This window comes from Lepus europaeus, chromosome 10, assembly GCF_033115175.1.
Source record: "Lepus europaeus isolate LE1 chromosome 10, mLepTim1.pri, whole genome shotgun sequence".
NCBI classification, from domain to species: domain Eukaryota; kingdom Metazoa; phylum Chordata; class Mammalia; order Lagomorpha; family Leporidae; genus Lepus; species Lepus europaeus.
This window is the reverse complement of record NC_084836.1, coordinates 67,038,839-67,062,030: the sequence shown is the minus strand read 5'-3', so window position 1 is coordinate 67,062,030 and position 23,192 is coordinate 67,038,839. Positions and strand designations below refer to the sequence as shown.

Sequence of the window (23,192 nt, the reverse complement as noted above, 5' to 3'; positions counted from 1 at the left end):
AGAAGAAGATTTTTCTCCCCAAACAAAATACATAGCCTTTTTATAAAAATTAAAGGAGAGAGGACAAAAATAAAGATGTCTGCATTGTAAATAACACTGGTAAACAATTATATGTTAAATTTTTAGACATAACCAAATATCCACTGATGCTTCAAATGCAGTCCTTTCAAAGGGGTTTATCATTTGGCTATAAAGACTCCATTAACACCAAAACCTTGATCTGAATGTAACCAAACTCCAGCTGAATTTTTTTTCTTCCTAAAGCATTATAATTTAAAAGGAGTATTGGGTTTTAAGTCAGTGGAATATGTTTAGAATGCTGCTGTTGGCCCAGTCTAGATCCTTTGAGCAGAATGTTGGGGTTCTCTTTCTTTCCTTCAGAAAGATCTCTAGAGAGCACCTCTTGCACCCTGCTCATAATGCACAATTTGTTGGCATTTCTTCTCCTTCCTAACTGGCTGGGAGGAGAAAGAGCTCCACAGCCACTGTGCGTGCTTAGTAATGGCGCTTCTACTTGTCATTGTACAAAGCCTGTTAAATATTTACAACACAGACAGCAATATCTAGTCCTAAACACCCAGTTGTGAGTTTGAATTTTTTCAGAAATAAATCTATGACAAGTTTTCCCCAGCAAAATGCCAGAAGACTTTACTAACAGCTTCAAGAGACCCAGCGGGTCCAAAGGAGCAGTTATAGGCCATCTGGTGATTACTTATTATTATTTATACAGCACTGTAGATGTACACACAGATGTGATATGAATCCACATACAGAGGGGCCCTAACAAGGACTTCAGACAGAATGCGACTGCTGAGCAAGTCAGTCTGCATTAAAGAAACATGCTAACCAGAGAGAGGGAGTGCACTGGCTGGTTTTTAATCTGCTGCATTAGCTCTAAGACTGTTTGATAAAAAAATAAGAATTTCATATAATCGCGAAATCTTGTGAGGCAACAACCTAGCTACATGTGGTGTTCCAAGGGTGGTAAAGAGGGTTAAAGGAAGGACAGGCTCTCGGATCCAGAAGGCTCTTTATACACTCAGCAGTTTGTAGAAGGGACCAGAAAAGAGCCCTTCTGCTTGGGAAGATCTGTGATACAAACACACAGGATTTTATTCTTTTTTTCCTACCAGAAATGCTCTAAGAATAATTTCTGGGCTCCCATTCTGAATACTAAGCTGTATCCAGGGAAAAATGTATTCACAAAAGTGAATACATAAAAAAAATTCACCTTAATTTCCTGAGAATACTTCCAATTAGGTTCACACACCTTTTTTGCTGTTGCCAGACTGGAGCAAGGATGCTTTTAATCTGCTATGTACTTAGTAACACCCTAATAAATACAACATAAAAAAAACTAAAATAACCAACCACATGTTTCTAAGGGGAAGTTCAAGAGTACCAGATCTGAAAAGAAACTTGAGTTTAATTCCTTGCTTCTAGCATGTCTGTATTTTAAAAATTCCAGTCCCAGTTTTGTCTACAGGATATGTAACAGTTGTCTGCTTCTATCACAGGGTTACAGACAAAACTGCAGTGCACTGAAAGTTACTGCAAAGTCAATGTATTACAAAAAATAAGGCTAGCATTTGGCCTAATTGTGCACACTGCACTGTATTTTCAGCTGCCTGACAGCATGCAGCCACTCTTACCAGATGGGAACTGGATGAATTATTGAATGAAATATGAATTATTAAATAAAATTTGAATTTTTTTTAAAGTCCTGGCAGGGTGTGGGGAAGAAAGGCTTGTTTGTTTGCCTGAAATTGCCTTCACCTGTCGAAGCATGTAAACACAGCATATACCGCCACACTGGCCTCCATCAACCAAACCACTTCTCTTGCTATTCAAGATGCTCCCCTAACATAAAGAATTAGTAATCACCATCAACTCATTTTTCCTTGCTTTTCTTTCGTGCTCATGCCAGTTAATAGGGAAACTTGCCAAAGGGACAGAATGAAAGACCCAGAGGCCCACAGTACCAGTACAGCCCATTTAATGGGAGTACTGGGATAACAGGAATCATCTCTATAGATCTGTGTTATGTAGGCAATAAAACATATACCTTTGCAGCATGCCAGCATTTAACCAATCACAGGAGCTATTTGTTGCCTCATATATTACAGAGCAATAGAGATTTAAGGGATAATGTTCATGGAAGCAGAGGACACGAAGCAATAAACAGCTTTGGAGGTTGGTTAAATGCCAAGTGAAGCCAGGACTACAGCACCATAAACATTATTCCAATTATATGACAAGATAAGGAAGTATAGGAAGCTGCCCTCAATTCCACCACAACCAGGGTTCTGTTGCTATTCTTGGCCTTAGAAAAGAAAAGCAGGCCCAGAGGTTATGAGTTAGTCACACGTTTGATGTCTCAGAAAGGTATAAAGATAATCTGGTACCTAAGTGTCCTCTGGGAGAAAAAGAGAACACCTGACAGTACATATCTTCAGGGACAAAAAAGAGGAAGAGCCCCTCAGGGTCACAACGGACAGACACATAACCAAAGGATTTTTCTTTTTTAAAAAATTTAGATATTTAACTTTATTTAAATATTTTAGATAAAAATTTTGACATTTACCAATTATAATTTATAATTTACCTAAAATTCTATTAGATAATTTTAGAATAGTAAAATATGTGTACTAGTAGGATATTTATTTAGAAGATAATTTTACTGAAAAGACAAAACATTATGAATTAAATTTGATTTTTGCATTTTTTTCAATTTACACTTTTAAAAAACAATTTCTTTTAACTATTTAATATTTTAAACATTAAAGCCAGGTCTTTTTTATATTTTAAATTTTTAAATAGTTTTTAGCAGATCCAACATAGTTTGTAGATACAATTCTAAGAATATAATGAAAGTTGATCCACAGTAGTTATGACAGAAACCTTTCTCAATGGGTAATAATGGACTGATATTAACTGTCCATGAGTAGCCTCTCCTTGGAGGAAATGTCTTCCAGTTCTTAAGGAACAGACATTCTAAATAAGCTAATATAAGGCTTGATTATACAGAAAGGCTATTTAAATCTGCATAATTTACTACAAACCAGAGAAAGGTATACGAATCTGAAATTTGTTGACTCCTGCTAATAAAAACTAGGTGAAAAGCATTCAAGAGCCAAGTCATCTAAGGGTGGGTGCTGTGGCACAGTGGCTTAAACTGCTGCTTGAGGTGACTGAATTCCATATGGGACTGTGTGGTTCAAGAACCGGCTACTCCATACTTATTTTTCCCCTAAAAATTTATTTATTTACTTGAATGTCAGAGCTACAAAGAGGGAGAGACACACACAGAGTCTTCTATCTGCTGGTTCACTCCCCAGATGGACACAACAATAAGGGCTGAATCAGGCCAAAGTCAGGAGCCAGGAGTTTCTTCCAGGTCTCCCTTGGGTCATCTTCCACTGCTTTTCCCAGGCCATTAGCAGGGAGTTCGATTAGAAGTGGTGCAGCCAAGACATGAACTGGCATCTATATGGGATGCCAGCGTCCCAGACAGTGGCTTTACCCACTTTGCCACAAAGCCAGCCCCTACTCCATACTTCTGATCCAGCTTCCTGTCAATGTACCTGGGAAAGAGAAGGTGATGGCCCAAGTACTAGGGTTCTTACCACCCATGTGGGAGATACAGATGAAATTTCTGGGTCATGGTTTTGACCTGGCCCAGCCCCAGCTGCTGTGGGCATTTGGGGACTGAATCAGTGGCTGGAAGATCCCTCGCTATAACTCTGCCTTTCAAATAAATAAATAATTTTTTTTCAAGAGAAGTCATGCCACTTTATCCACATAAAATAACATGTCAAATTCAATATTAAAGACAGAAGATAATATTTTTTCCTGTCTCCATATATAATAGAACAATTTTTTTAAAATATGCTGCAGGGTGGATTTTTTTAGAAAAGATTTTGTTTATTTGAAAAGGCAGAGTTAGAGAGGGAGAGACAGAGACAGAGACAGAGAGAGATATTCCATCTGCTGCTTCACTCCAAAGTGGCCACAATGATAGGGTCTCCCATGTAGGAGTGCAGGGGCTCAAGCATTTGGGCCATCTGCTGCGGCTTTCCTAGGCATATCACCAGGAGTTGGATCAGAAGTGGAGCAGCCAGGACTTGAACTGGCACCCATAAGTGATGCTGTGACTTAACCTGCTGTGCTACAAGCCTGGCCCCTAGAACAACTTTATTCAATTAAAAGTTTCCCCATAGGTTATTAAAAATCTAAGTGTATGTTCGAATTCCAGCTCCATCCCTGATTCCAGCCTCCTGATAATGCACATCCCGGGAGGCCGTCCTGATGGCTGGGTCCCTTCCACCCACGTGGGAGACTCAGATTCAGTTCCTAGTTCCTGGCTTTGGTCTTTGGTCTGACCCAGTCCCAGGCATTGCAGGCATTTGAGAGATGAATCAGCAGATGGGAGATTCTCTCTCTCTCTCTCTTCTCTCTCTCTCTGTTACTGTTTTGTCACAAAACAAACAAAAGACCATGGTTTTTCATAATATGCATTTTCCATGACCTTTCTGATGACTCCCATCTGCATTTATTTAAAAAAAATTTTTGCACCAAAATACACATATCTTTTAATCCCATTTTCCCACCAACTTTCTGAAGTTCCCTTGTATTTCTATTATCATAGAGGAAACAGCATTTTATAGGCATCATGTTTTTAAATAGATGCTATGTCATAAACATTCCAAAATGCATACAGCTCGAATTCAACCAGTCTTCTGCCAAAAGGGTGTCTGGGGCACTGTTGCCTTCACAACAGTGACCTGTTCTCAGGAGGCAGCTCTACTAACCACTCTTCTACCCACATTCCATAGAGACGTCTTAGCAGGAACACTGCTTTCCCCAAGATCTTCTTTATGAGAAACTCTCAACAGAAGAAAATAATAAGAGGGCTAAGAAACCGTAGCACCTGTCTTTTCTGGTAAGAATGTAGACACTACAACCTTCAGCAGCCATCTTTTTTTAAAAGTACATGCAGCATATTTAGCACTCAGCTGTGTCACATCAGACTAACTGTTGGGAAATGGATCATGAACAGAATCCAAAAATAACAGCCATTAAAGACCTAGCAACCAAAACATGTTTACGTCTCTATTGAAAGCCTGGTGGTTTTGATTATATAGTGGAGAGCATAACCCACTAGTCTATTTTGGGTAAGTTTTCCTTCCACCTTCCTTTAACACTAAGGCATAGGATGGTTTGAGTTTAGAGGTACACTAGGTAAAGTCTATGCAGGCAACAAAAGATACTGAAATAATCCAAGATTCTGATCTTTCTTTGCTTTGTAACACAGTCTCCTGAACTGTAATTTGCTTTCATTCCTTCTTCCTCTACCTGGTAGATAGAAGCCACTGAGCTTTTTGAGACTGCTATGGTAGGTTCCAAATATGTCTCGCAAAAATTACCATGGTCCTTATTACCCCTCCTGGGACATACATAGCCTTTTTACTATTCTATCATTTCTGGGATGAAGAATTAGAGGCAATGACAAGTTGATTATAAATAGCTTAAAGGTCTCAAGGGAGCTCCAGAATGAAACCATTCTCCAGAGACGTAAGGAAGCTGGATGACAGACCAAGGGCAGTTAACTTCACTTAATTTATCTTCTCTGCTGGGTTTTCTCTATTTCATATGACATAAAGTAAACCTTATAAGGACCCCACTCTTAAGTTATTTGTTAACAGGCTTTGGGAGGAACTTGGAAGAAGACTGAATATAACTTGAGAACTATTGGCTCACCTGACCATAAAGTTCTTACATACAAAGGAGGCAGAGAATCACATTATCTAAAAAGTCAAACCTAAAAAGTATTAAGCTGTAGCTACCAATTTTTTTCTTTTTTTAATTAAAGTAACTTGAATCCAAAAGAGAGTGGTAACCTCCCTGAGTTCTACATTCACTCTCTCCCTGAGGGAAAAACAGCATTCAAGACCTAAGCCAGAGGCTATAATGAATCCTAATAACCAACCTACAAACAATTCAGAAATGGGAGGAAAAAGAAGGGGAAGGAAAGGCTTAGGCAAACAGAACTCAACAATGCAGGGAGGAACCAAAGTAAAAAGTTCCTACTGTTTCCTACTTGGGCGGGGGGTGGTGGTGGTAAGCAGAACAAAAACAAAGAAACAAACATAAATTTCACAGATTCCTGCAATCTCCGAAACCTCACAAAGTAAGTGCTACTCTTTTGACAAAGCAGCTGCAGAGATGTGACTTGTATCTTCCTGAAGGAGCTAGAGATGTTTTTCCTTATTTCTTGTATATTCCTATTTTTATTTCTTTGAGAAGTCCTTGTCTGGGTGGTTTTAAGCACATATAAAGGGGTATAGAAGTTAAGGAGTTTAAACAATAAGTGAAGGAAAGCACTGGTAAGAATAGGAAAAATAAACCCTTTCACAAAAATGTATAGTTTTCAAGTAAAGAAGTGAAAAGAGTGCCAGATGTGGGAGTCACAGTAAATAATATTATCAAATTCAAATACAAAAATTTAGAAAAATCATTTCAGATATGTATTTTAATAAGACTACCTGAAAAGTGAAACAAATTCACTCCATTTTCTCAACTGGATTATTTTGTAGATATATAAAATATAATATAAACCACATAAGGAATCAGTTAATAATAAAGTTGAAAACTTTGCCAATGAAAGAAATATACCTTAGGATGCAGAATCCTGCAGTGTACAATGGCCCTGATAGCACCTTTGCTGAAATTTTCAGCATTTATTAGAATTTGGAATGATCTTCCTCGGTCCATTCCTTGTCAACCACCTCCTCCACCTCATCTGTTTCTCAAATTCCAATTCTTAGGAATCTCTGGAACTTAGCTCTTTTGTCTAAGTATTGACAATGTTTTTTTTTTTTTTTTTTTTTGACAGGCAGAGTGGACAGTGAGAGAGAGAGACAGAGAGAAAGGTCTTCCTTTTGCCATTGGTTTACCCTCCAATGGCCGCCGCGGTAGCACGCTGCGGCCAGCGCACCGCGCTGATCCGATGGCAGGAGCCAGGTGCTTCTCCTGGTCTCCCATGGGGTGCAGGACCCAAGGACTTGGGCCATCCTCCACTGCACTCCCTGGCCACAGCAGAGAGCTGGCCTGGAAGAGGGGCAACCGGGACAGGATCGGTGCCCTGACCGGGACTAGAACCCGGTGTGCCGGCGCCGCAAGACGGAGGATTAGCCTAGTGAGCCACGACAATGTTTAATAGAACTAGTCTGCAATATCACATACCACCAGTAAGTGTCACTAGACAGTCACATGACATTTCTTTACTGAGCTGAAAGCCAACCCTTCAGGGTCTATAAAATGAATTAATGAAGGCAGTTAAAACCTTCTTTGAATTCATTTTTTCATCCTTTGTGGAACATGGCAATAGGAGACAGTCTGGAAAAAAGAGTTAAGAATGTATAAAATGAAAAAAAAAAGCAATTACAATAAAGTCACTTAAAAACATATGATGAAAAATACCTGACATGATGTATACATATGCAAACAATTACATAGCAGCCGACACACAGAGAACAAGGCATTTCATGGCATCACTTAGGGAAAATGTTTATGTAATGCTGTGAGAGCTCAGGTTCTATATTGCATTTTTCTTTCCTAAATAGGTATCTGCCTTAGCTGTTAACAGTAATTTTCTGGATCAACAGTCAAAGGAAACATTTTTTCTTATTATTTAAAAAATCCAAATAGACTCTGACAAATTGGGGTTCACAATGAATGGATACATCCTCAGCTGCTTCTCCAACTGTGTTCAACTGACTTTTATATCCATGAAGGTTGAGGAGAAGATATTTCTAAACTTGCTTTGTATTTAGATGGATCGCTTTAGAATGGAGGAGAGAGCAACATGTATTCTTCAACACTATGTGCCAGGAAACAAACACCACTAGTAGAATAATATGGCAGAGAGCAAGGCAGATTTCATTATGGTAGAGTGCCTACACCTCCTCATAACTTGGATTTACACACTGCAAATCCTCTGATCTGATTACCTCCAGTGATCACGTAAAACACCGGCTTTAAACTCTTTGCCTTAGTGATAAAACAGCCACTTTGATTCACAACGAGACATTCACAATAAAGTATATTGTAAACGTACCTGTCCACAGCCCGGGGCATTGCACACAAACGGTCTGTCGTCTCCCATATTTCATATAGCAGAGCGGAGCTGAGGAGTGGGAGGTAGGGAAAAGTTATGTTAAATACGCTAGAGCAGAAAAAAAAAAAAAAACAGTGCTTCAAAAATATCAAGCCTAGAAACAGGTGTTCCAGGAATGCCATCTATCAGAGCTGTAAACACAGGCTTCTTTGGGGAGACCCATTAGACAGGTGGCACATGATCCACTGCGCCTCAATTGAAACTTTTAATTAGAAAAATTTTGACCTAAATAGTTGAGGAATTTCAACCTTTGCTATGTTTTCCCTCTTTCTGCTACAGTATACAACACACTTCTCCAGTCTGCTGAATTACAACCAGTGCAGTTCCCTATGTCAATAAATCCACTGAACGCTCAATGCGGAAGCCATATTTCTAACCTAGAGAAGACCAAAATTTGTCATTTAATTAATTAAGGGATTATAGGAGGGGTGCTCCATTTTACAGGGCTATAATCTGGCTCCCTGGTGGATAAACTATGAGACTGTTGGCAAGGGTCATTTATCCCAGATTATTGCCAAAGAAAACAAAGCACCCATCCTATTGGGCTACATGGGAAATGATTTTCATTAATAAAAAAATAAAAATAAAAACCTCCTCTCCCCACTGGGAGCCTCCTTCTCCCCCCACCAATCGTCTGTGGCAAATGGAGAAATATTGGTGCCCTCCCCCCCTCCCCGATTCTATTTATGGCGAGGTTTTTAAAAGCAGCAATAAAACAAATGTCGACTCTTTGGGGGTTTACTGGGTGAATATGTTCCGGCTGTTTGTGCTGCTCTCGGCCAGGGTTCTTCGGCTGCTCTACTGCAGCCAACAGATGTGCGCTGCTGCAGGGGATAAAGAAATGACACTAAAAGGCATCACTGCCCATCCCCTCGATTTCTCTGAAGAATTTCATAGAATGTATACTGTTTTTGAAATTATCCAAGCTGAACTCTTGAAATGTTGATCGAAATTCTTCATCAAAGAATAGTAATTCCAATCTCAATGTGCTGGGGGAAATTTCTCATATTCCAAGTAGGAATAAAAATAGAGATAGAGATAGTACGGTTTAGAATGCAAATCACAGATAAAATATTCCCAAAAGATAAACAGCATTTTGGAAGGGTAGAAGAGGAAAATGGGGCAACATGGGAGGAAAAATAATTTTACACAGAATAAACTCCTAAAAGATATTTTTCAAATAGCCTTCCTTCCATAAAATAGAAAGGTATCCAAAAGAATACGAACAAGAAAGATGAGAGAGAAACCACGATTTGAATAAGCCTAGACATAACTTCAGAACTGAAACCAAATTTAAAATTTGTGTCTCGGAAATGTCAGGCCAATCTCAGGCCGATGTTAAAATAAAATGTTCATATGCTAGAATGAACCTGGTAATCGAAAAACCATGCTTAAAACTCAGAGAGTAGTTAGGTAACATCTCTTCTACTCTCTTAGGACTCACTCTGGGGTTAGAAACCAGTATTTCTGGTTGTCTAATCAGTAATTCCAGAACTAATCGGTGTTTAAAATTGTGGGGTGCCCCATAAAATAGAAGGGGCTTTTTGGTCATCTTTCAGCATGACGGGAACACGGTCTAACTATGAAGGAAACCGACGCTGCAGCATTGCTGTAATGGAAAGAGCCTGTATGTACACACGTGTACACAGATTTATATCACATTTAGCCAGGATAAATTGCTTCAATAAATTCTGTTCCTAGGAGAGGCTAGCTCAAGCTGATGATTGGGTACTGGGAAATGAGAGCTTCATTCTTCTTCACACGGCCCCAGGGCAAGGGGGTTTTCTGGTTGGTTTGTTTGTTTTAAATGCACAATGATTTTTTAGCACTTTCTAGAACCTCAACACAGTGCCAAAAACAAAACAAAACAAAACAAAAACCAAGTAAATAAACACAAACACCAAAGCCATTATGGCTGAAAACACAGAGCCTTTGTGGAAAGCAATTCCTCTCCAGAAAAATTCCTAACTGTTGTGCTGAGATAATTTCACTTCCCAAACCCAGAACCTATTTTTCCTAAAATGATGATTTTATTTAATGCATTTTCAACCAGGAAGTAAACTATAAGGACTAGAATAGACAAAACACAAGGGCCTAGGAGGATCTTTTACTTTTACCTTGGTTCTCATTTTCTACCTATTTTGAGGCAAGAAAGGGTTTCCACTGAGATGTGAGGCAGAACTGGTACAGAAAGTGATTAAATAAATTCTGGAACGGTGTTCCTCAAACTACAAAATTCAAAATTTAACTTGGCTTGCACAATCACATTACAATATATGGCTTCCAAATTTTATGTAATGGCATCTTTATCAGAAAATAGAGGTGAAGAACTATGCCTTTCTAAAAAAAAAAAAAAAAATGAGGGAGAAAAAGCATAAAAATCTAACAGAAGTAAGCATTTTCATTGCTCTTAAATATTCAACTGACATCCACTTACTAGGATTTCCTGCTTCCTTCCCAATTTGGTGGCCTTTGTTTTACCATTTTCACTAAAGGGAATGAGATCACAATAGAAGGAAAAAAGGGTCTCTCTCTTAAATACCCACAATTGTTCTTAAATCATTCCCTCAATCTCTTGCACCTTGTAATTTCTACCACTCTTATTTTTAATTTTTTTTCCAATTTAAAATGCTTTGTCTTTTTAAAAAATTTAAATATTTAACAATAAGAATGATATCTTCCCATTAAAAAAATTTTCAGCTAACAAATACCTTAAAAAAAATTCACTTCCAGTCTGCTGCATCCATTGCTACAAATAAAGAATGTCATTGCTTATTTCTATTTAACACTTAAACGCATCTTAAATCACCAGACAGGTCAAACTGCTGCTGTTTCAAAACAAAAAGTAACATATTTCTGGAGTATAACCAGGCTGAGACAAAAAGTGAATCCTGAATAACGACGTTGCCACTCACTGGAACTTAACTCACAACTCACTTGCACCTGTACTACTTGACAAGTAGATCCCGTGTGTGGGCATGGCATTCACTGTGTGTCACTTCCCTCTCTATCCATTCTTCAGGATGAAACACAAGCATTTTACAGAACTAAACAGAAAATGGCAGAAGAGGGAAACACACATTTAGAGGCAGTGGCAAGGGTAAGTGAGATGCTTTCAGCAAGGATCTTAGTACAGGAAAACAAAGATGCACTAAAAGCCTGTCCTAGGGACCAAGCTCCGCGGAGAGAAAGGCTCGTGAATGCACAGTGACCAGAATGCACAAATGATAAAAATCAGTGTTTACTCAAAAGAAAGTTATCTGAATACTGACTGGGAGAGAGGTTAAGAAAACTCAAGGTTTAGGAATTGATTTTTAATAGTTGAGATTATTTCCCCAAAATCAGGTTTTTTTTTCAGAGCCAAAGGTAGATTCTAAAATAGTCAACATGCAAGTAAAAAAATATTCTTTCTCTATGCATCTATTGATTTATATATTGTTATAGGACGAGGATGGAGTCTGTCGCTGAGAGCTACAAAACCCATTGTGATGTATTTCTCTAGTAATCAAATGGCATTAATAAGAAGCTCAGCTCTAAGAAAGGAATAAAAACTATGTACAAACACATTTAGGGGTCTTTTGTTAGGAACCTAATGACAAAAAGCAGACATGGATAGGTCTAAAAAGTAGGGATGTATACACACCATCATTATCAAAGGTTAATGAAAATCCAGAAGGAATTTAAACTGGCCATCATTCCTTGATTTGAAAAACACTACAAAGGAACTATTAACTGCCAGGCAAAAATGGACATTAAACTAAAAGCAGTAAGTCCTTGCCAAGAAAACAATCTTTCACTTATCTGGCATGAGAGAAGTCAGGTTAAATATGGCTTGGGGACAGCATTGTAGCACAGCAGGTTAGCTATGGTCTGTGATGCTGGCATCCCAGATGGGTGCCAGTTCAAGTCCCAGCTGCTTCTTTTCCCATCCAGCTCACTGCTACTGCACTTGGGAAAGCGGTGATGATGGCTCGAGTACTTGTACCCTGCACACATAGAGGACAGAATTCCAGGCTCCTGGCTTTGTCCAGGCCCAGCCCCAGCCATGGCAGCCATTTGGGGAATGAATTAGCAGATGGAAGATAACTCTCTCTTTGTCTCTCTCTTTCTCTCCGTAATTCTGCTTTTCAAATAAATGATTAAATCTTTTTAAAAAAATAATTATGGATTAAAGTGCAAGATCAATTAGGTAGAGGTTGATCAGTGTAGATATAAGTTAGAACCTTGGCGATTTCTCTTACTGTCTATGGGTATTTATCAAATTCTTTCATTGGCAACTCCAAAGTATAGAAAAAAACACTGGGGCCGGCGCTGTGGTGCAGTGGGTAAAGGCCCCAGCCTGCAGCATTGGCATCCCATGTGGGCATCACTTGAAGTCCCGGCTGCTCCTCTTCCAATCCAGCTCTCTGCTATGGCCTGGAAAAGCAGTAGAAGATGGCCCAAGTGCTTGGGTCGCTGCACCTGTGTGGGAGACCTGGAAGAAGCTCCTGGCTCCTGGCTTCGGATCAGCTCAGCTCTGGCCGTGGCGGTCATTTGGGGAGTGCACCAGCGAAATGGAAGACCTCTCTCTCTGGCTCTCTTTCTGTAACTCTTTCAAATAAATAAAAGAATTCTTGGGGCCGGTGCTGTGGCTCACTTGGTTAATCTTCCACCTGCGGTGCCAGCATCCCATATGGGCACTGGGTTCTGGTCCTGGTTGCTCCTCTTCCAGTCCAGCTCTCTGCTGTGGCCCAGGAGGGCAGTGAAGGATGGCCCAAGTGCTTGGGCCCCTGCACCCGCATGGGAGACCAGGAAGAAGCACCTGGCTCCTGGCTTTGGATCGGCGCAGCGCTGGCCGTAGCAGCCATTTGGGGGGTGAACCAATGGAAGGAAGACCTTTCTCTCTGTCTCTCTCTCTCACTGTCTATAACTCTACCTGTCAAATAAAAAAAAAAAAAAAAAAAAAAAAAAGAATTCTTAAAAAAAAAAAAAAAAACCCGAGGTGGTTGAGTCAATTAAAGATTTAACAATGAGAGTTTAAAATTAATAATCACAACTTACTTTTTGTATCAAACACATTGTCAGTTTTATTTTTTAAAATACAGTTTTATTGATAGCTCCAAACATATTTTCTTTTTTTTAAGATGTATCTATTTGAAATGCAGAGTGACAGAAATGGAGAGACAGGAGATCTTCCATCCACTGGTTCATTCCCCAAATGGATGCAAAGGCTGGGGCTGGGCCAGGCTGAAGTAGGCGACAGGGCTCCATCTGGGTCTCCCATATGGGTGGTAAGGGCCCAAGCATTTGGGTCACCTTCTTCTGCCTTCCCAGTTACACTGACAGAAAGCTGGATTAGAAGTGGACTAGCCAGGACTAGAACAGGTGCTCTGATAAAGCATGCTGGAGATGAAGCAGTGGCTCAACCCATAGTGCCACAACTATGGCCTGCATCAGTTTTAAAATTCGTTAACTCAGGGCAGGTGTTTGGCACAATGATTAAGTCGCCACTTGGGACACCCACTCTCACATCAGAATGCCTGGTTCCAGCCCTGGCTCCAGCATTTCCCACACTACTTCCTTCTAATGTGCACCCTGGCAGACAACGGTTGATGGCTCAAGTACTTGGGTCCCTGTCACTCACATGGTAGACCCAGACTGAGTTCCTGGCTCCTAGTTTCAGCCTAGCCTAGCCTGGCTGTTATGGGTATCTGGGAAATGATCCAGCAGACAGAAGATAATCTGTTCTCTGCTTTTTAAATTAAAAGAATGAATGAACAAAATAAAACATTTAAAAAATAATTTTTTTAATTCACCAAATAATTTTTTCAATGCCTACCATATACTCTAAGCCCCAGGTATTTGGTAAGGTCTCTGGCCCTCATTGAGCTCATTTACATTCTAAGGAAAAAAAAAAAATAAGACAAGCAAGTAAATAAAATAATTTTAGATAAAGAGTAGATGATTACTATTAAATAAATGAAATGGTGATGTGTTAGTGATTAACAGAGGGCTACTTTAATTTCATGACTAAAAAGGTAAGGGCTGCATTATCTGGGATCAAAAGAGGAATGAGAGGACTGGTGTTCCAATGCAGAGGGTAAAGCCACTGCCTCTAATGCGTGCATTCGATATGGGCACCACTTCATGTTCCAGCTGCTGTACTTCTGACCCAGCTCTCTGCTAATGAACCTGGGAAGCAGCAGGAGATGTCCGAAGTGCCTGAGCCATTGCCAACCACGCGGGAGACCCAGATGAAGCTTCTGGCTTTGGCCTGGCCCAGCCCTGACCACTGCAGCCATTTGGGATTTGGGGAGTGAAACAGCAGATGGAAGATTTCTCTGTCTTTCCCTTACCTGTAACTCTGCCTTCCAAGTAAATAAGTCAAATAAGTCAATCTTAAAAGTGGAGGGGGCGGGGTAAGGGAAACAGGGTGGACTACAGAGACCTATGTGAAAACTTCAGGAAGTATTTCCTCTCATAACAGCACATACTCAATCAATGTTTATTGATCTACTATTTAATAAGCATTCAGAGTTGATATCCAACCTGATATTTCAAGTTTTGCAGAAAGCTCCCGGATCTACAAAATATTTGCTATGCAAGTATTTATATATTTAAGGCTATACATATTTAAGACATATTTTAAATATGCACTTATGATTACTTTGCACCCAAGGTTCTTTATATGACTACCTTCAACCAATTCCAGCTTTACTTACCACTCAAGTAACATAAAAGAAGCTTTAAAGTTTTTTGGTTAGTGTGCTAAATATTGAAAAGAGGGATGTATTTAAGAAGTTAACTCTAAATCAGACCTTGAAAACAAAGCCTTAGTCACAGCTATTAAGATGTATATTCAGGGGCTGGTGCTACTGTGGAGCTTAGCAGGTAAAAGAGGTAAAGCTGCCACCTGCAGTGCCAGCATCCCATAAGGGCGTCAGTTCGAGTCCCAGCTGCTCCATTTCCAATCTACCTTCTCTGCCATGACCTGGGAGGGCAGGAGAGGATGGCCCAAGTCCTTGGGCCCCTGCCACTCACATGGGAGACCCAGAAGAAGCTCCCAGCTCCTGGCTCCTGGCTTCAGGCTTCAGGTCAGCCCAGCTCCGGCCATTGCAGTCATTTGGGGAGTAAACCAGCAGACTGAGGACCTCTCTCTCTCTGCCTCTCTGTAACTCTGCCTTTCAAATAAATAAATCTTAAAAAAAAAAAGATGTATATTCCCAGATCAAGTGTTAAGATTCCAGTACTGGGGCCGGTGCTGTGGCGCAGGTTAAATCCCTGGCCTGAAGCGCCAGCATCCCATATGGGCGCCAGTTCTAGTCCTGGCTGCTCCTCTTCAGATCCAGCTCTCTGCTGTGGCCTGGGACAGCAGAAGATGGCCCAAGTCCTTAGGCCCCTGAACCCATGTTGGGGACCCGGAAGAAGCACCTGGCTTTGAATCGGCTCAGCTTCGGCCGTTGCGGCCATCTGGGGAGTGAACCAGCGGATGGAAGACCTCTCTCTCTCTCTCTGCCTTTCTCTATAATTCTGTCTTTAAAATAAATAAAATAAATCTTTAAAAAAAAAAAAAAGACTCCAGTACCTAGGTTTAATTCCAGGCTCTGGCTCCTGATTCCAGCTTCCTGCTAATGCAGACCCTGAGAGATAGTGATAATGGCTCAAGTAATTGGGTTTCTGCCACTCAGTTAGGAAACCTGGATAGTGTTTCCAGCTTTTGGCTTCTGTCCCCATCCAGCCCCAGCCATTGTGGACAACTGGGGAGTGAATCGGCAGGTGAGAGTTCTCTTTCGGGCTCTCTCTCTCAAACAAAGGGGGGGGGGCAGTTGCACCTTTATATGGTACTTTTAGGAGTACATATTTGAATAATCTTTGGAAATCAATTTGACGATATTTATATTAAGTGTCTTAAAAATGTTTTATATTCTTTGAACAAATTATTCGTCTTTTTTTTTTTTTAAGATTTATTTATTTACTCGAAAGTCAGTTACACAGAGAGAGGAGAGGCAGAGAGAGAGAGGTCTTTCATCCGCTGGTTTACTCCCCAGATGGCCACAACGGCTGGAGCTGCGCTGATCCGAAGCCAGGAGCCAGGAGACTCTTCCAGGTCTCCCACATGGGTGCAGAGGCCCAAGGACTTGGGCCATCTTCTACTGCTTTCCCAGGCCATATCAGAGAGCTGGATCAGAAGATGAGCAGCCGGGACTAGAACCGGCGCCCATATGGAATACCGGCGCCTCAGGCCAGGGCTTTAACCCCTGCGCCACAGTGCCAGCCCCATATTATTCGTCTTTTAGGACTATTCTAAGGATAAAATCAGAAACACAGGCCACTTATATATTAAAATGCTCATCACAGTCATATTTCTGACTGAAAAAAGAAGAGGTGGTAAAATAAATGTTTAACAAGAATGGCTAAATAGAAATTAAAGTACTGCCTCACAATGAACTATATTTAAACTGTTCAGAATAACATTTTGAAAACTAAGGACATGAAAAGATGCCATACACCGAATGAAAACAAAAGATGTACATGAATCATAATTCTTAATCTGTTAAAAAGAGCAAAATAACAAGCATAGAAAAAGATGAAAGAATTAAGTTAAAAATGTTAATAGTTACCTCTGGATAATGGTAATATGAGTGATTTTATTTTTCCCTTTGTACCTCTAGCATTTTTCAGTCTCTATAATGATTATACATTGCTTTTATTTATTTCTAAAGATTTTGTTTATTTTTTGAGAGTCACAGTTAGAGAGAGAGAGAGAGAGAGAGAGAGAAGAGAGAGAAGGTCTTCCATTTGCTGGTTCACTCCCCAAATGGCCACCATGGCTGGAGCTGAGCAGATCCAAAGAGAGCCAGGAGCCAGGAGCTTTTTCTGGGTCTCCCATATGGGTGCAGGGACCCAAGCACTTGGGCCAGCTTCCAGTACTTTCCCAGGCCATAAGCAGAGAACTGGATAGTAAGAGGAGCAGCCAGGGTACGAACCAGTGCCCATATGGGATGCTGGTGCCACAGGCAGAGACCTAACCTACTACATCACAGTGTCAACTCCTATCCATTGCTTTTAATAAATAAAAATTATGTGATCTAATAATAAAAAAGAATGTTAATCTGATAAAAATACACCTTTGAATTTATAAAACATGTCTTTGGAAAAAAAATCTTTGAATTTTAAAAAAGGCCAATATCTGCCAGACACTTTTTAAAAAGGATTTACTTATTTATTTGAAAGGCAGAGTTCAGCTCCTGTCAGACTTTTCTGAAGCACTAGACAGTAAATTTAAAAATTATACAAAGTATGGGGCCAGTGCTGTGGCGTAGCGGGTGAAGCCACTGCCCACAGTTGCAGCATCCCATATGTGCTGGGTCTGGGCTGGCTGTTCCACTTACCATGCAGCTCCCTGCTAATGGGCTGGGAGAGCAGCAGAGGATGGCCCAAGTGCTTGGGCCTCTGCAGCCATATGGGAGACCTGGGAGGAAGCTCCTGGCTCCTAGCTTCAGATCAGCCCAGCTCCAGCCATTGTGGTCATTTGGGGAGTGAACCAGCGGATGGAAGATCTCTCTCTCTCTAGTTCTGCCTTTCAGATAAATGAATACATCTTTAAAAATCAAATTGGCAAATTAAGTTCAAAATAGATCAAAAATCCTTTCTGGGGCCAGTGTTGTGGCATAGGGGGTTAAGCTGCTGTCTTTGAAGCTGGCATCCCATATTGTTCGAGTCTCAGCGGCTCTGCTTCTGATCTAGCTCCCTGCATGGGAAAGCAGCACGGGAAAGCAGCCGAAGATGATCCAACTTCTTGGGCCCCTGGGAGACCCAGATGGAGTTCCAGGCTTTTGCCTTTGGCCTGGTCCAGTCCCAGCTGTTGTGGCAATTTGGGGAGTGAACCAGCAGATGGAAGATCTCTCTGTCTCGCCCTCTCTTTGTGTCACTTTACCTTTCAAATAAATAAATTAAAAAAAAAAGTTTTCATAATTCCATAGTTTCATATACAAAGACATGGTGGAAATTTAACCATATTGATATAGAGGGTAAACCAAGCAGTTCAAGATAGTTCTTCCTTTGTTACCTGTGAGGACCAATTTTTAGACTCTCAAGAATGCTACCTAAAAAAGTCGTACTTATAGCATTAAACAACTAGAAATTGCTCCAGCCACACATCACAAACAGAATAGAGAGCTGAAACCAAACTTAACAGATACTGAATGACTTTCAGTTCAGATATAAACAAGCTGAAAAATTTAGGCAGGCACTCCAACAGAGCTATATGTACTCTATTTCCTTATTATGCTAAAAAGAGAGAAATTAAATACAAATAGTTTTCTTCTGAAAACACAACTTTGGGGGCTGGTACTGTGCACAGTGGGTTAACACCCTGACCTGAAGCACCAGCATCCCATATAGGCACCGGTTCTAGTCTGGCTGCTCCTCTTCTGATCCAGCTCTCTGCTTATGGTCTGGGATAGCAGCAGAAGATGGCCCAAGTGCTTAGGCCCCTGTACTCGCATGGGAGACCCAGAGGAGGCTCCTGGCTCCTGGCTTTGGATCGGTGCAGCTCCAGCCATTGTGGCCATCTGGGGAGTGAACCAGCGGATGGAAGATCTCTTTCTCTGTCTCTACCTCTCTCTCTAACTCTTTCAAATCAATAAAATATAATAAATAAATAAATGAAACACACAACTTGGAAAACCAAGTTTCAGGCTCTAATTTAGCTGCTGCTAAACAAAGAATCCAAAACTATGCTGATCACCACAGCAGTCTTGAGATTTTATTCTCCACAGGATACTCAGTGCTGCTCCAGAAAACTTACTTAAGGAAAAGATTCCAATAAATATGTAAACTGTGAATTATAATACAGGTTATGTGAGCCTCAGAAAACAAAGTAGATTGAAGTTTTACTAAACAGTGGATAATTTAGGAACTAAAATTTCTGTTCACAAATTTTAGATTAATTTTCTATTGTATTATTTAGCATAAAATAGCTTAGCATGTATTATCTCATTAGTAGGTAAATCAATTGTTTCAAGAGAATAATGTAGAAAGTATATATAGAAATATATAGATAATATATACATATAGATAATACAGAAGTCATATATACTATAATCTTTAACAGTTTTTAAAAATTTATTTGAAAGGCATAGAGACAGAGAAAAGAGACAAGAGATTTTCCATTCACTGGCTCACTCTTCAAATACCCACAATAGCTAGGGCTGGGCTAGGCCAAAGCCAGGAACCTGGAACCCCATTGAGGTTTCCCACATGGGAGGCAGGGACCCAAGTACTTTAGTCACTACCTGCTGCCTCTCAGGGTGAACATCAACAGGAAGCTGGAGGTGGAAGCAGAGCCAGGATCTGACATAGGACGCAGGCATCTCAATAACTGCCAAACACACACCCCAACTACCTTAATCTCGACTGTTTCACACCAGGGTAATTTTTTTTTTTTTAATTTTAGGAAGGTTTAAGTTACCTAGTTTTTTGTTTGTTTGTTTGTTTTTTAATATAATTTGAGAGGTAGACACACACACACAGCCCTCATCTGCACTTCCAATCCCCAAATACCTGCAATGGCCAGGGAACAAAACCAGGAAGCTGGGAAATACCCAGGTCTCCCACATGGTGGCAGAAACCCAATCATCTGAGCCATCGCCTCAGTCTCACAGGGTCTACACTAGCAGGAAGCTGGAATCAAGAGCCAGAGCCTGGGATGGTACCCAGACACCTGGGAAATACCCAGGTCTCCCACATGGTGGCAGAAACCCAATCATCTGAGCCATCGCCTCAGTCTCACAGGGTCTACACTAGCAGGAAGCTGGAATCAAGAGCCAGAGCCTGGGATGGTACCCAGACACTACAATATGAGGCATGGGTGTCCAAACTGATGTCTTAACCCCTTAGGCCAACATCTCTCCCTATATCAGGATTTTTTTTTTAAAGATTTATTTCATTTCTTTGAAGATAGAATTACAGAAGGAGAGGAGGATAACATTGGGGAATTAAAGGGAGAGGGAAAGAATGAGAGATTGATCTTCTATCCACTGGTTCACTCTTCAGATGATAGGCTGAAGCCAGGAGCCTGGAACTCCATCCAGGTCCAAGCACTTGGGCCAAACTGCTGATTTCCCAGGCACTTTAGCAGGGAGCTATCAAACAAAAGGCAACAAAGGAGTCAAGAGGTTGGGGTTGCTCACAGTTACCTGTTCTCAGATACTTTAAACAAGATACAAAAGTGGATACTGTATCTTTTTGTAATTCTCGAAAGTTATCTGACAACACCACTGAACTGTGCATTTCCAACAATTTAACTTATTCTATGCTTACTATATAAATGAATGTCTAGCAACATGAATTTGAGGGACTATAAATTCTTGAAGTACCACTTTTGCCCAGGAACATTCAGTACAGTAGTCTCCCATTACCTCCAGGGCAGGGGATACATTCCCAGACTAAGATGCTTGAAACCATGAATAGTATGGAATCTTAAATGTACCACCTTTTTTCATATATGATCTGCAGCATTACAACACAGTACCAGAGTTAATTTGTCCTTCCATGTTTTACCTCCCAGTGCCTCTTCTGCATCACCACTCTGGTGCTTGAGAACCATTATCAGGTAATATAAGGATTACGTGAACGTAAGCACTGGGATAGAGCAACGGTCAGTCTGATAAGATGGCTCTGACTGACTAAGGAAGGGGTGTTATATACACTGTGGATATGCTGGACACCCAGGGCAGGAAGGTATGAGGCTGCATCACACTACTTAGAACAGTAGTGTGCAATTTAAAACTTATGCATTGGGGCCAGCGTTGTATAGCGGGTTCAGCCACCACCTACATCATTGGCATCCCATAGGGGCACTAGTTCGAGTCCCAGTTGCTACATTTCTTCTTTTTAATTTTATTTTATTTGTTATTATTTTTTTAATTTTTTGACAGGCAGAGTGGACCGTGAGAGAGAGAGACAGAGAGAAAGGTCTTCCTTTTTGCCGTTGGTTCACCCTCTAATGGCCGCCGGGGTAGGCGCGCTGCGGCCGGTGCACTGCGCTGTTCCGATGGCAGGAGCCAGGTGCTTATCCTGGTCTCCCATGGGGTGCAGGGCCCAAGCACCTGGGCCATCCTCCACTGCACTCCCTGGCCACAGCAGAGAGCTGGCCTGGAAGAGGGGCAACCGGGACAGAATCTGGTGCCCTGACCGGGACTAAAACCCAGTGTGCCAGCGCCGCAAGGCGGAGGATTAGCCTAGTGAGCCGCGGCGCTGGCTTCTTTTTTATTTTTTAATATTTATTTATGTATTTGAAAGGCAGAATTATAGAGGCAGAGAGAGGGAGGCAGGGAGGCAGGGAGGCAGGGAGGCAGGGAGAGAGAAAGTCTGCCATCTGCTGGTTCACTCCCCAAATGGCTGGAGCTTCTTCCAGGTCTCCCACGTGGGTGCAGGGGCCCAAGGACTTGGGCCATCTTCTGCTTTCTCAGGCCATAGCAGAGAGCTGGATCAGAAATGGAACAGCCAGGACTCAAACTGGCACCCATGTGGGATGCCAGCACTGCAGGCGGTGCTTTACCTTCTACGCCATAGGGCCTGCTCCCTGCTCCACTTCTGATCCAGCTCCTTGCTAACATGCCTTGGAAAGCAGCAGAAGATGGTACAAATCCCTGCACTCAGATGAAGCTCCTGGCTCCTGGCTCCAGCCTGGTCTTGCCCTGGCCATTGAAGCCATCTGGGGAGTGAATTAGTGGCTGGAAGATCTCTATGTCTCCGTCTCTCTCTAACTCACCTTTTCAAATAAATAAAAGAAATCTTTAAAAAAAACCTCACGAATTGCTTATTTCTGAAATTTTCCATTTAATATTTTTGGACTACATTTGACCACAGGTAACTGAAACCACAGAAAGCAAAACCTCATAAAGACAGCAAGGGGAGAATACTGTGATATTCGTAACTTTAAGCATGTTTTACTATAATTATTTTAAAATTCATAATTTATCTATGATACATATCAAACTTTAGCTTATAGGCCAAATCCAACCTGCCACCCAGTTTTGTGTTGGTCACAAGCTAAGAACAGTTGTTACTTTTTTAAATGGTTGAAAAAATTGTAAGGAGCAAGTATTTGGTCTAGTGGTTAGGATGTGGTTGGGACAGCTGCATTCCATATGAGCTTGGAATGCCAGGGTTCAAGTCCTGATTCTACCCCAATACTATGAACACTGGGAGGCAGCAGGTGATGGCTCAATTGGGTCCCTGCCACCCACATGGAGACCTAGATTGAGATGCCAGCTTCCAGTGAAACCTGGCCTCTATCCCCCAAACACATATTTGGGAAGTAAGCCAGTGGGCATAATCTCTGCTTTTCTCTCAAATAAATTTTAAAAACCAGAAAAATTTATCACATATAAAATTATTTAACAAATTTAAATTTTAGTATCCATAAACAAACTTAAATTGAAACACAGCCACACTGATCTGTTTGTGTGTCATCCACAGCTGAGTAGGTGTAACACAGACCTCATGCCTGCAAAGCCTAACACATTTACTACCTGGCCTTAGTCTGTCAACTCCTGGTGTACATTTTATCAGTAATCAAAATATGTGATTAGCTAAAATATTCCGGGTGTTTATGGCATAGTGGGTAAAACCACTGCTTGGTAAACCTGTACCCGATATTGGAGTGCCAATTCGAGTTGCAGTTACTCTGCTTCTGATCCAGTTTCTGCTAATGCATGCTGGGAGGCAGCAGATAATGGTTCAAGTTCTTGGGCCATACCATGTGCGAGAGATCTGGATTAACTTCTGGGTTCCTGGTGTCAGCTGGGCCCAGCTCTAGCTGTTGTGGGCATTTGGGGAGTGAATTAGCCAAAGGAAGGATCTTCTTTCTCTCCCCCTCCCTATCATTGTTCAAGTATAGGAAAATAAGTAAACATTTTTAAAAATCTTAAAAAAAAGATACATCAATTCTGACAAATGTCACAGTTTATATGTTAATTCTTAATACATTATTTTATATTGTGTCTATTCAAGTACTAATTTTTTG

The 23,192-nt window shown here is 41.0% G+C and overlaps 1 protein-coding gene across 3 annotated transcripts in view; it reads right to left on the bottom strand.

The window, feature by feature from the left end:
* LOC133768751 (cyclic AMP-dependent transcription factor ATF-7) overlaps positions 1–23,192 on the bottom strand; it is a 111,706-nt gene that overhangs the window by 74,581 nt on the left and 13,933 nt on the right. For 2 of the 3 annotated variants that reach the window (XR_009867069.1, XM_062203567.1), the window contains exon 2: positions 8,120–8,188. Coding sequence is in view for 2 of the 3 variants with exons in the window: in XM_062203567.1 (XP_062059551.1) it covers positions 8,120–8,167 (48 nt within the window). In the remaining variant the exon portion in view is untranslated. Of the gene's footprint in view, positions 1–8,119; positions 8,189–23,192 lie in introns of those variants that run through there. The other variant, XM_062203568.1, reaches the window with a different exon arrangement.